This window comes from Sorex fumeus, unplaced genomic scaffold (assembly GCF_029834395.1).
Source record: "Sorex fumeus unplaced genomic scaffold, SorFum_2.1 ptg000061l, whole genome shotgun sequence".
In the NCBI taxonomy this organism is placed as follows: domain Eukaryota; kingdom Metazoa; phylum Chordata; class Mammalia; order Eulipotyphla; family Soricidae; genus Sorex; species Sorex fumeus.
This window is the reverse complement of record NW_026606118.1, coordinates 36,868,956-36,883,917: the sequence shown is the minus strand read 5'-3', so window position 1 is coordinate 36,883,917 and position 14,962 is coordinate 36,868,956. Positions and strand designations below refer to the sequence as shown.

The window sequence follows — 14,962 nt, the reverse complement described above, 5'->3', positions numbered from 1 at the left end:
AATTTATATTTGTATCGGGCTCGTTGTGTATAGGAAAAGTGCATCTAAGGGTTGCTCCTAAAGAAATGTCTGTCCTCACTCTGCTTCCTTACTAATTTCTGCTTTCCAAATCCTACCCTCTAGGACAAGAAAATGGTGTTAAAAGAATAAATTATGTCTTAATAGCCCATTTCCTGCCCTATAATGATTATGCATCTTTTCTCTTGTAGCTCACAGCAGCTGGAGGACATCTGACATTTACTACATCATATGACTTCGAAGAAGAGGAAGAAGACAGAGAACACAGACTCCAGTTTATAATTATCCTAGAGGTAGATTATAAAGAGCATTGTTTAAGTTCAGCTGCCTTATGTTCTTGTGCTATGGGAAGTTATTCCTTAGTTGGTTTGACAATTTTCATAATACATCTTAGAAAAATTTCTTGAAAATTTCATTTTTATCATTCCTATGCTGGACTCTGCATCAGGCTGTATTCACTCAGGGTGCCTCAGAGGGAGCAAGCAAGAGCCCTCCCCGCCCCAAGGGACCACCTGACCTCGACAGCCGACCTGCACAATCCAACTGCCGCAATGCTCCAGGCCGCTTTCTGGACCACACGACATGTCATAAGACACTTCCTACCCATTTTCCATAATTACCATACTATGTTTGATGGAGTTCAGACTGCAGGCAACAAATTTTATATATATATATATATATATATATATATATATATATATATATATATGCCTCTTGGAGAGCCCGGCAAGCTACCAAGAGTATCTTGCCTGCAAGGGCAGAGTCTGGCAAGTTCCCTGTGGCATATTCGATATGCAGAAACCAGTAACTATAACAGGTCTCATTCCCCTGATTCCCCTGACCCTGAAAGAGCCTCCAGTCATTGGGAAAGTCGAGTAAGGAGAGGCTGCTAAAATCTCAGGACTGGAATGAATAGAGACATTACTGGTGCCCACTTGAGTAAATCAATGATCAACAGAATGACAGTGATACAGTGATATGATGATGCTTCACTCTAAAGCATATCTAGAAGACTGAGTTCCTGGGTTCCTGTGATAATGAGCATCTTTTAAAAAAAACTGGATATTTATATCAAAAACTTAATGGCCATGTTGTAAGAATATATTCTGATAAAAGTATTTACACAATGCTTATTTACATAGCTCTGCTTTTATCTCCCCTTGCTTCCAAGTAGATTTATTGCCTATTTCCTTTTAGATATAAAACATAAGTGTGTTAAAAAAGAAAATTATTTACCCAGGTGACTTCTAAATCTTAATTGAAGAAAGACAGATGTAGAGAGGAACTGCTTTAATGGTTTGGATGGCCAAAATCAACTCCAAAATGCTAGAAGTATGAAGTCATTCATGGGCCCTCTGATGCTGTTTCCCAGGCCCTTCCTTTTGTAATGCATAGTCTTCACCAAACTCATATTCACAGGAAGTATCTTTATTCTAAGTAAACTGATGTTTACTTAGCAACAAGTTCTGCTGTTCTTCACCATGCATAATAATCCACAATTTTTCCCTAAAATAAATATTTCCAATGTTATGTTAGTTGTCCTGCATATATGTGTCTTATGTGTTTATATATGTATGTGTGCATGTTTGAAGATAGAAGTGTGTCTTGAAATGTATTTGGGACAAAGGGGGCTCCATGAACAGAAAACATTATACTTTATATATTATAAATATGATTAAATAAGAAAGACCCCCTAAATATTAAGAGTGAACAAGTATACTCTATTTTTATTGCATTACCTCATGTTTTTAATTTTGAATTATACACGATTTGCTTATTTCTGTCATTTTCTCATATATAAAAATCCTTTAAAATAATAACGCATTATTCTAAATGTTCTACTCTTGTTTTTTATAACCCACATCTACCATAAAATAACATGTTTGAAGTATATAATTTTATACACTTGTGTGAAATTAAGGTATTTTTGTTGCACATAAGCATGAATTTTCAAATATATAATATTTTAGATAATTGGAAGCTAAATCATACATAACCATGAAACTTATTTTGTAATGCCTCTGGTTAAAGTTAATATTTCAATTGACTTCTCTGCTTTTCATATATGCCAGAAATATGCTGAGTGACAGGGAAAACAAACCTTAAATTAAAAGCCTGCTGAGGATAATTTAGGATAAAGGAGAAAATGCAAATATAGTTATTTCACCCTTGTATACTCTCTTTCTATAGTTTTATTCTTATCTTTTCTCCCTTTAGGGAAATGGCTTGAGAATCAGCACAATCCAAGATGAGGTATACCTGAAACCATTTGAAGAACTTACTAATGTGTTTCCATTTAAAGAAGAACTATTTACTCTTCATGGTACAAATTCCCCAGTCAGTAGAAAAGAGTTTATGACTGTGCTTGCAAATTTAAAGAGGCTCCTCATACAAATCACATACAGCCTTGGGATGGATGCCATCTTCAGGTAAGATCAAGAACTGCATCTTCCATGTTTACACGGCTACCTTCGTCCCAAGCAGGCATGTGCTACCAGAGTCATAAGGCAGATTCTGTAGGTTTTGTTCTCTTCAAGAAGATAAGATAATTGAGTACTATTGTTTCCAAAAAAGATTCCTATGAAAAAGTTTCTAATAGAACTTTAAGACACGAAATACCTAAAGTGAATTTGTCATAGTCCTTTTGATTCCTTGATCCATTGATTCATTTGAATGCCTAACAACACAAATCGGACGACTACACTTGAATAGATGTGGCTCACTGCCAGGAGTTTCTATCTTTATTGTCTGCTCACCAACATCCAATTATGATGAAGGAGAAATTGAGAAGTTCTACATGGGCTGGAGCGATAGCACAGCGTAGGGCATTTGCCTTGCACGCAGCCAACATGGCCAACCCGAGTTCGATTCCTCCGCCCCTCTTGGAGAGCCCGGCAAGCTACCAAGAGTATCTCGCCAGCACGGCAGAGTCTGGCAAGCTCCCTGTGGCGTATTTGATACGCCAAACACAGTAACAACAAAGTCTCCAATGGAGACGTTACTGGGCCCGCTCGAGCAAATCGACGAACAACGGGAGGGCCTTTACCTTTACATGGAGCTGGAGAAGTTCTATAAAGAAAACCCCACTTTCTACAAGATCATTGTCAGTGATTTTAATGCCAACACTGGACCGAGAAGATTAGCTGAAGAACTCCACATCAGAACTCATGGCCTAGAATGGAGTGAACAGGGTGAGAGACTGTCTGAGTTCATCATTTCGACCAAGAGTTACCACCCATGGTAACTCACAGTTCCAGAAGGCCAATTCTAAACGTTGGGTATGGAAGTCTCCTGGAAGACAGTTCCACAATGAAATTGACCACATCATATTCAGTCAGTGGTTTTGACTGACCAATGTTTCTGTTGTCCCAAAATTCCAAACGGGATCGGACCACCATCTCCTTCATGCAAAATTCTATTTCACGGAGCAGGGAAAAAGAGCTGCAAAGTTTAAGAAGAGAACTCGCAGAATGACCATCAAATGGGAGCTCTTTGGCACTATTGTGGCAACACGGAAAGATGCGCCTCCATGATTGTGAGAGGAATGCCGAGAGAGAGATATGCACAAAAAGATGCCTGTCTTTGAAAACTCTCAACCTCATTTGCCAAGGTGGCTTGGCTCAAGCCTCAGGCAACCACAGGCGAATGTCTGAGCTCACAAAGCAGTGCAGAGAAACGATCAATGAAGACCTCAAAGAAAGAGAGCAGCAGTGCTGGCAGATGTGGCAGAAGCCGAGAAAATCATTCGCAATGCCCGCCTGTCATTCGCCAACCACAAGACCAAGATGACTGTCCTCTGACGTCCTGATGAATCTATCACATCTTCCAGAAGGGCAATGGAGAAGATTATTCATGACGTCTACTCAGATCTCTTCGATAGCTATGTCCACCTGCCCACATACCAAACTGTGCAGGATGGATATGTCATTCTCAATGTTCTCCTTCCGAAATCCAATACGCCATTTCATTGTAAAGAAGTGAACAGCACCCAGCCCAGACAAGGTCAGACCCAAACACCTGAAGAACCTGCCATCAGTACTCATCAATACACTGACTCGGCTCTTCACATGCTACCTATCTGAATACAAGGTTCCATCCCAATGGAAAACCAGACGGAGAAAAACAAGAAGGGAGACATTCACGGTGCTGGCAACTATCACCCTATCTACATTTTGTCTGTCATCTACAAGCTCTTCACTTGAGTCATCCTGAATAGGGTTGGCAGAACACTAGATGCAGAAAAACCATGCAAGCAAGCTTTGTTCTGAAAAGGATTCAGCATGATCGACCGTATCCACATGATAACCAAGCTCATTGAGGTTTCTTGGGAGTTCAAGATGCCGCTCTGTCTAATGTTCATTGATTTAAAGAAGGCCTTTGATTCTCCTGAGACAGAAGCAGTCATTGAATTCCTTGCCAAACAGGGAGTTCAAGCTCAATACGTCAGGATCCTCCATGAGCTGTATTACGGATTCACTACAAGGATCTCACCATTCTACAAAGAAGTGATCATCCATGTCAAGAGAGGGCTTCGGCAGGATGATACCATTTCACCGAAACTCTTCAGTGCCACCCTCGAGAATGTCATGCGACAACTGGAATGGGAAGGAATGGAAGTGAAGACAGACAGTCTATGAAAACAGGATGAGAATGCTTTTTGGGTCTCCCAAAGAGGAATCGAAAGAGCTATGCTTGGAGTATCATGCTTCACTAAAATAAGAGAAAGAATCCAGAGTTCCAACCTCCACTGATGATCAAGAATCAGAGACACTGTCTCATTTGCAAAGGCATCAAAAATCAGATGGGCAGGACACATAATGAGATTTGGAGATGACTGATGGACTAGAGCCATTACCGACTGGATTCCATGGCATGTCAAAAGATGATGTGGCCGTCCACCTACGAGATGGTCAGACTTCTTTGTCAATACCCTGAACAATTGTTCCTAAAATAAGCAGATGCCATTGGGCTACACTAGCACGTGACAGGTGCAAATGGAGACGCTACTGGTACCTGCTTGAACAAATCAATGAATAATGAGATGTCAAGTGGTCAAGTGTTCAAGTTATTTTTTTTCACAGTTGCATCACATATACAGTAAAAATTATCTCTATATTGGGAATGCTTTATTGGGTAACAAACTTTCTTTGTGATGACCTGGGAAGTGAAAAACTAAAACTGTAGAAGCCTAGAATATTCATATTATAAATATAAATTATATTTTCTTCCTGAATTAGTTACTGACTTAATAATGTATACAGTCATGGGTCATTTTACAATACTTTTATCAACAGTGGGACATGAATACACAGTGGTCCTAATAGTCTACCCATACAACCTATGTGGATAATAAGCTTTTAGGTCTGCCAATGACAAAATTACCTAACAATGCATTCCCCAGGAAGCAGTCCATTAAGTGATGTTGTTATAAGATGGATGAAACCTTAATTTAAATAATAATAATATTTCTCTTTTTGAAACGGACTATAAAGCCATAGTGTAAGGGAGAGAAAATACAAGCCTTGGAGTCAAACTGACGAGGATTTCAATAAGCTCCATTGCTCATTATATGGGTGACCATTGGCATGTGATTGGTCCTTGTGGTAGCTTTATTTCTTCAAGTATAAAGTGAAGATATTAGAGCCTACCTTGCAGGGTCATTATGAAAATAATACATAATAATTATGTAAAGTGATCATTAACTAGAACACTTGCAAAGGTTAGTCCCCTTTTTGTTCTCCAATTTTTCTTTCTTAAAGAGAGAGCTCCCTGTCAGAGCTAAGTATGCCCTTGTGTAATTGCAAGCTGATCTTTGCATTTCGGTAACAGTGACATGTTTGTTTGGCAAAAGGGTAGTGGTACCCGAAGATACTCTTCCCTTCTCCTTTACTACTTTGAGAACCAGTGAAATATATTAACAACTTCCTTCAAAATTCAATTAATTTAGAAACTCACTTGTGATCTCAATTTGACAACATCCTGTAGCCACGTAGGTCATTTTCTTATGCTGACTTGACAAGAGGGCATTTTAAAATAAATGTTATTGGTGCTTCCCCACCCCCATTGTTTGCTTCTTCTGCCTAGTTTATCTTTCACTTGTAGTATTTCAACTAAATGGGAAATATCATTAACATCTCCCTTAGGAGTGAGCTGCATATCCATCAACAGAACCATTGCTAAAACAATGTTCTTTTTGCATAGGCAATTCTGCCAGAAGCTGGGTTAAAATGCCATGAAGATGGGAAGGAGCACTTAGGAATTAATTATGTTTTTCCTCATTTAGTAAATGGAGATTGTCGTTTTGTTGAAACAGTAGAGAGAAGAGTCTTCTGGCTTTCAGAATGAATGACAACCTGATTGACAAAAAGTGGCTGGAGGAAGTGTGTGTGTGTGGGGGGGGGGGGGGGGGCGGGGAGGAAGACTTATTTTTTGGTCAACATTACTTCTCAGACTAGTTAGTCTAAAGGCAATTCCTTCTGATTTATATGGGATCATTTCAGTGTCTATCCATCTTAACACTTGTCTGTTTCATTCTGAAGCTTTCCTACTCATTGACTGATTACATACTCACAGAGCAAGTTTATAGGCAACAAACCAAGTTAGTGTGAATAGACGGCTGTTTTCTGCAGCTAGCATCATCTAAAACTTAGTTCAAGAAGTAAAAGCTAAAGTCAGCCTTGAAATTACTAGTCACTTCAGATGTGGTGAAAGTCAGTGTGAATCCTGAGTTAGCAAGATTGTTATATTTCATTTATGTCTAATCTATGATCAGATTGAGTTAGATTTGTAAAACAACACTTAAATTGATTTCAACTTGTCTTACACAGTAGGCGCCCAACCTGGTATGCAGTTTGTGTGCAGCACAAGTAATTTGAAGCTATTGCCACGAAATTTCATGTTTAGATTTATTTTGGGAAGATTTACTTCTGTGATAGTTGTCTCAGCAAATGGACTAGGGTTCTTCCATTTAAGCAGTTAGGTGGGTCTAAATAGTGGAAAGAAAATGGACTGCAGGTCAGGGTTTTGACTTCTGGTCTTAACTCAGCTGGTTTATAATTGTAAACATAAATATAGCTTTGACCTCTCTGGATTTTAATCACCTCATCTGTAAAACAAAGAGGAAGACAATTGCTTTGTCAACTTCAAAAGGTCACAATAAGAATGAATTAGAAGCCTGCAAATGCACTTTGCTAATGACAAATCAGCACAAAAATGGGAGACATTTCTGTCTGACCTGCTTCATTCCAAGGAAGATTTTTCTTGATGCACCATAAGACTTGAAGAAAGTACATACCAACACTTCCAAAATTCTTATACTTTCTGTTTCAATTATTTCCAGATACCTTAGAGACATGTACACTGTATTAAATTTCTTTCTCGTGGTCCTCATTGGTAAAATAGAAACAAAACTTTTTTTTCTTTTTTATACTGAATCACCTTGAGATGTGGTAACAAACTGGTTCATGATTGGGTTTCAGCTATACAATGTTCCAACACCTGTCCCTTCATCAGTGTACATTTTCCACCATTAGTGTCCCCAGTTTCCCTCCTGCCACACTTCTATGGCAGGCACTTTTCTTCTCTCTCTCTCTCTCTCTCTCTCTCTCTCTCTCTCTTTCTTTCTCTCATTGTCTTATGGTTGGCAATACACGTACTGAAAGATTATCATGGATATCCCTTTACCTACTTTCAGTTCTTTTCTAGATTGATCATTTCCAACTATCATTGTCATAATGGCCCCTCACTTGTGGCAAGCTCCCAATTGTAGACCAGTCCTGGCTTTTGTTTCTACTTTCCTTGGATATTCGTCTCATACTATGGAAAACAAAACTTTTATCCTTGATTTTAGAGTTAAGAAAATACAGACACCTATCTAACCGCACGTTTCTACTTAAATTCTTTTAGTCGCCACTTTGAAATTTTTAACAAATTAGGAACCTATTGATCATTCCTTAAATACCAGTTATATCTAGGACTCTATAAAAAATTACATTTACCTCTTCAGAAGAGACATTCAAGCAACTAATCAAATCCCCAATCACTTCCTTTATGTGGAAAATGTATATCCTCGTCTTTTGAGGTAAATGTGCTCATATGACATTTTCGCCGATGATATGAGCAGAAGTAATTTATCCACTCTCACCTTCTCCAAGAATTGCTAAAGTTCCATTGTGAAACTTTCTGGCACATAGTCAACATCAGAATATAAAACAGCCTGTAGAGGAATTTACCTGAGAAAACTTTTATTTTCTATTAATGCACTGGAAATTTTGAGCTGTTGGTCAGATACAGCATAAGTAATCTAACCATGATTTTATTGTGATACAGTTCAAGCATCTTTATTTTTTTAGAGTACAGAATCTTTCAAAGAAAGATATTTCCACGCAGTATTTAGAGTAAATTTGTTTCTTTTGAATACTAAAGTTATTGGGTAGAATTTGTGTATTAACCCAGAAAAATTGTACTCAAGGAAGTCTTTCATTGCTTATAAAAATAGTATTGATCTCCCTATATCCTTCCTGTATCACGTTCTAAATATCATTACTCTTTTCAGTAAAAGGGCAAAAATCACATCTAAACTAAAAGATTGAAGGTCAGGAAAATTATGTGTCTGGAAAACCTGACATGTTATCTTATGTAACATATAATGGGAGACAATGTAATGTACTAGGAGAATCATCAGATCTGTAATCACACTGCCACTGAATCTCTTCAGCATCATTTGCTAGGTGCATTGTTTTGGTCAAGCACATTTTATCTCTGGGATTAGGTTCTTCTTTTGTAAATGGAAATAAAGCAGGATTGGTATGTTGGGGTCATTGATACATAATGTGCTATCTACTAATCCCCCCATTATAGTTCATAGAAGAAAGTAGACATGCAGTAAGCAGTAATTATTCAGATTGGTAGTTCTAGACTAAGCAGAGAGTATAACAATAAACTGTATGATCACTAAATTCAAAGATGACAGTCAACTATAAAAGTGAGATATGTACACGTGAGAAAGTATAATGAACGACAGAAATGTGTTCAGTTTGTATTGATAGCACTACTGATGAAAAGATAAATTCTCATTATCATATACTGTAAGGTTTTTGGTTTTTTTTTGTTTCTTTTTTTTTTTTTCTCTTTGGGTCACACCTGGAGATGCTCAGGGGTTTCTCCTGGCTCTGCATTCAGGAATTACTCCTGCTGGTGCTCAGGGGACCATATGGGATGCTGGAATTTGAACCTGAATTGGCTGCATGCAGGGCAAATGCCCTATATGACGTGCTATTGCTCTAGCCCCTAAACTGTAAGTTTTTATGAATATCTACAGTAGTATCCAATTTCATCAGTTACTTGACTTAGATTAAAAATGCTTGGAGAAAATTTCTATCTTTTCCCAGATGGTCCAGCACACACTGCCCTAGATTACTACATGATTCTATTTCCAATTTTAGAAATGGAGGGAAAGTAATTGGGTTCTTTGAATTCAGTAGTACTTGTTGGAATTCTAGATAGAGGCTAATGGAAGTTTTAAGCATAATGTTAATGTTTGAAAAAATAGAGTAAGAAGCTTGGACAGAAATAAAATATTTTTTCATGACCAAACCTGAATAATACATTTAGATAGAATTAAATAGAGATTGATGTGAAAACAAATAGGGAAAAAGTCAAAGTTTTGAAATAACATCTTTTTTTTCTTTTTCTGAAGAGGCACTAAATAATAAAATATAACAAAAGTTGATTGGAAAATATATTAAAACAAAATACAAACAATAGACCATCATAATGCTTCTGATATCATTTCAATGTTTTAAATATCAAGCTATGTAATTATGTCCTTCTTGTCATCTATGATTTAATGCATACTCCTAAGTAATGACTTAGTAAGTAAGTACTTACTTGATAAATTTTTAATATTTTATGCATCTTCAAAGTGTAGCAATTTTATTTCTGCCAGAATTATGTATTTAAATGAATACAGTCTGGTAGCAAGAAAAGAAAATGACCATATTGAAGGAAAAAAAACAAGACAAAACAAAACTTTAACCTTCTTCATGAATAACGCTTAAAACTGTTAAACGCATTAAAATCTCATTTAACAAATAGCAGAACCTAATGAACATTGGGGCTGTTAGTGAATGCTAATGTAGAAAGGATGATTTGATGGAAAGGATGTTTGAATGTTGAAATTTAACATAGCTCAAAATGGTTACATAGATTAAGGAGAGGAACATCTGTTGTTCAAAACACTAATGAAATTTGGCATTTCTTTGAAAATATTTTTGTTTTTTATTATAAATTATTCTCTGAAGCAGTCATTTGCTCTCACTTTTCTATTTTGAAGTATTTCAATAATCTTTTTGTAGATTTTCCTTATTAAACATAATTATGTTGAAAATACAAGGAACTATATCTCCATATAACTTGTTATTTAATAAATTTTGACAATCTTTTTTATTGTAAGCACTGGACATAGCACTGTTGCACTGTCTTCCCATTGCTCATTGATTTGCTTGAGTGGGCCCAATAACGTCTCCCTTGTGAGATTTGTTACTGTGTTTGGCATATCAAATATGTCAAAGGTAGCTTGCCAGGCTTTGCCTTGCTGGCGAGAGATACTCTTGATAGCTTGCCGGGCTCTCTAAGAGGGGTGGAGGAATTGAACCTGGCTCGACTGGGTCAGCTGCTTGCAAGGCAAATGCCCTACTGCTGTGCTATCGCTTCAGTCCACCACTGGACAGAGAGGTAATTAAATCACTGAATTCTGAAATTAAAGTTATCAGAATATGTTTTTCTTGTGTCAGTTCAATAATGCAGTGAGCTAGATATTAAAATACATTCAGATAAGGACCTTTAACAGATAATGTAAACTGTGCCCCAAGGGAAGAGAGCATTCAAAAGTAGTGTTACACTGGGATCAGAGACAGAGAACAACAGGTAGGGAGCTTCCTTTGTAGGCTGCCAACCTGGTTTTGATCCCCAGAACACCATATAGTTCCCTGTTTCATCCAGGAGAAATCCCTGAGCACAGAATCAGGAGTAAGCAGCAAATTCTGAACACCACTGTGTGTGACCCAACCACATCACCCCCCTAAAAAAAAGGTAGTGTTACATGATAAACATGCCGATAAAGGTAATCAGCATGTCTTTAGAGAATTCCAGCTAAAACTCAGTGCATATGATGATCCTGTCCAACTTTTGGGTGGATTTTTCTCTCATATATTTCATTGCCATGCGTGGACTCAAACAAAGTTTAATGTACTAACAAGTGTGTAGGATTAGTCAAGTGGGAGTACAAACAATAAAGATTTGAGAAACTTGTTCTGAAAAGTTTACACTTTTGAAAATGTTAATCAGCCCATTAGTTTTGTTCTCTGATTTGATTTTAGTGTAAATTCAAAAGTATGACAAACTCTTTACTAAGTGGGAAACTGCAATCAGTAAAAAGCTATTACCATTCTTGAGATAGCAACTTAAAATTTAAGAATTATTCATTTATGTTCCCTATGGTTAAAGGATAGAATATTAAGTGTTATGAAGCCTGTAACTTATTATAAAAACAGTAATTATTATTGTGAATCAATAATAGTGATTTAATTTTGTGCTTTTACTCTATTCACATTTTATTTTAATACATTAAAATGATGAATACTAAATTTGAAGATACAAATAAAAATTTTGTACTACTGCCATTTTATCTTATTTCAACAATTGAGAGTGTATTAATAAAATTATATTTATAATTACAATACTATAAATCACAGGAACAATGTTACATTTTTATTTCATTTTAATGTATATAAAGTATATGTCATATGAACTCATATTTCCTCATTAGTTAGATACAAATATTAAGGTTTAGGAGCCAGGGAGATAATACATAAGGTAGGACATTTGCCTTGCACATGGTCAACTGGGTTTCATCTTTCATCTCTGGCACCACATATGGTTCCTTGAGTCTCACTAGGAATGATTCCTGAACAAAACCAGAGTACTCCCTGAGCACTGACAGATGTGAACTGCCAAAAGAAATACAACAAACAAAAAATACTGAGGCCTAGAGTCAAAACCAATAAAGCAATAATTACATTTATCTAAATCATTAATGCATCAGAAGCTTTTGTTATTTCGGAAGGAAACATACATATGTATGTATTTATGTATGAATATTTGTATACACATATATTATAATAACCAAATATGCCACTTTATAGGAGCTTTTTTAATACAGATAAAACAGCTTTAACCTAAAATACCAGCAGCACATCACTGTATTAAAATTAAAGAATAATACATAAGTAATAAATAAAACATATAGATATCAGGAGTAATCAACTTAATTTAAGCCTCCAAATTTAAAACAAAGTAGTTCTAAACAACTCAACTGACCATTTCAGAAACTTTACTTGTGGTACTAAAACAAGTAAGAAAAAAAAAATCCTCCCCATCTTATTTTTTCAATTGAATAGCTTAGACTCAATGAATATCAATAATATTATTTCTCTCTACTTTTCTAGTTTAGGTATTAAAGTATAGCAGTAATGTCTATATTTTTGTTTGTTTAAAATTCCTTCAACTATGACTTAAAACAATATCCAAAAATAGAAATAAAAAGAGGGGCCAGAACAAAAGTAGAGTGATTGCCTTGCACTCAGTCAATTCGGGCTCCATCTCAACTACCATATTAAGTCCCCTGAACCAGATAAGGAGTAATCCTTGCCCTAAAGCCAGGATGCAACCCTCAAAGCAAAATAAATAAAAATTAAAATAAAGCATTCGTCTCAAACACAAGATATGAGTAGAAATATTTTCACCACAATCTTTGGTTGTGATGGCGATTATGAACATGTTGACAGGGATGACTGTACCTGTATAACGAATGACCAGAGTTTCAACCTTGGTTATTCATTAGTTTTATTTCTCCACATCATTAGTTTGCTACTGTTTACATCATGTTGCTATCCTTCAAGTTGTGTCAAATCTTAGAGTCTGCTTACTTATTTACCTTGTCTTCTCTTTTACACTCTAGGTTGGGTTCTGTTGGTCTGGAATCTGCTGTCACCTATCCGGTTCAGTTTCCTAATGAAAGAACTGCAGTGGCTGTGGAAGTCTGTCAGTGTCCAGCAGGGTATACAGGCTCTTCCTGTGAAGTAGGTTTGCAGAATTATACCCTCAGTTTCTTCTACATTTTTTAAATAACTCTTTTGATAACAGTTCTAGAGGAGTTGCTTTTCTCCATCATACAAACAAATGATAGTTCATTGTGGAAGGTGAATGCCGGAAAGTCATGGCTTTCAAATACAGTGTTTTTCATATAATGTCTAAAATCACTGTCACTGTCACTGTCCTCCATTGTTCATCAGTTTGCTCGAGTGGGCCCAGTAACGTCTCCATTGGAGACTTTGTTGTTACTGTGTTTGGCATATCGATACATCACGGGTAGCTTGCCAGGCTCTGCCGTGCGGGCGAGATACTCTCAGTAGCTTGCCGGGCTCTCCAAGACGGACGGAGGAATAAATTATACAGTTTAACTTTAACTAACTATATGGTGCTGCCTACGTGGCCCCTGCTTATTCTGTGTGAAAAAAAAAAGAATGGAGATAGCAGAATAATATTTAATATATTGAAATAATTTTTCTTCATCTCTACCTCAGTACTTAACAGGAATCTAGCACTTGTTTTTCTTTTGTATTTTCTACACTTTTAATTTTGTTCTTCATGATGTGTTTTTCCTGCTTTTACTTAATAACAATCACGAACAACTGATGAATACAGTCTTTCAAATATAATAAGTAAAACATAATAGATAAACTTCTTAATGAAGAAAATTCCTAAAATTTTAAAGTTTTTGGTATATTGTTGTTGTTTAATGGTATATATTTATAATAAAATTAATAATGCAAATTAGTCCATAGCATAATATTTAAAAACATTGTTTACTTCTATGTATTTTTCTCAGATAGTTTAAAAAGTTGATTTTAGATGTAACATTTTTTTCAAAGTAAACCGCATTTTCTTCATAGAAACATAGCTTGTAAATAAGTAGGAGTTTAAATTCTTTAAAAATGGTGCCTTTAAGGAATCATTTGAGTGTACTAAGATGTTCCACTTCAGCGTGCTGTCCATTATGCCATTTATAGAAATACTCCAGGCATTGCTTTGTCAGTTCACTTGTATTTTAAAGTAATGCATATGTGCAGAGGCTTTACAGGGTTTAAAGTCATATTTGTGAAAAAATGTTTTCTTTCACTGGGTTAAGATTCACTTTTCTAAAAATAAAACTGAATGTGATTCATTGAAATGCTTCTTTTTCCAAACTTCATCTAAAGAAGAGAAAAATGATCATTAAACTATCTATCAACTAAATTTAATTTTGTACGTAACATGCATGCTGTATTTGATGAGATGTATTCTTTTATGACTCTAGATGTTTTTCTCCCAAATAAGAGGACTGCTCTCATTTCAATTGAAATAGTTAATACCTTGATTCCTTTCTTGGTTTAATACTTTCTTCCCACACTAGTTGTCCTCAGTATTCAATATAATTTATGAAACTTGTACGTACTTATTGAATATAAAGGTGTCTAAATATTAGAATTGCTGAATTCATTAAGCATTTAGCTTTCTCTTTTGTTTTTATTCAAAAATATTTATTGACAATCTTTGGCAATTGTGCTCTGAATGATGAGTGGATTATGAGGATGATTACATCATATCCCTTGTCCTTAAAGACCTAGCGGTGAGTTTAAGGAGTCAATAAATACCTGAAATGAAAAATTGAATCAGAGCACTATTTAATTAGTGAACAACTAAGTGGCGTAGAACATAGTACAGTAATCTTTCAGAGATATTTTCACCCCAGTGAGCAGTGATGTCACAGGAAGCAGTCTAGAGCAGAAAAGTCTCATATTGGATGCTAATTGATGTTAACAAAAAAAAAAAATAAGAAGAAAGA

At 35.9% G+C, this 14,962-nt stretch overlaps 1 protein-coding gene across 1 annotated transcript in view; it reads left to right on the top strand.

Annotated features, from left to right (window-relative positions):
* Positions 1-14,962, top strand: part of LAMA2 (laminin subunit alpha 2) — a 647,398-nt gene that overhangs the window by 356,287 nt on the left and 276,149 nt on the right. The window contains exons 13-15 of the mRNA XM_056126014.1: positions 210-311; positions 2,236-2,447; positions 13,037-13,157. Coding sequence (XP_055981989.1) covers positions 210-311; positions 2,236-2,447; positions 13,037-13,157 — 435 coding nt within the window. The remainder of the gene's footprint in view (positions 1-209; positions 312-2,235; positions 2,448-13,036; positions 13,158-14,962) is intronic.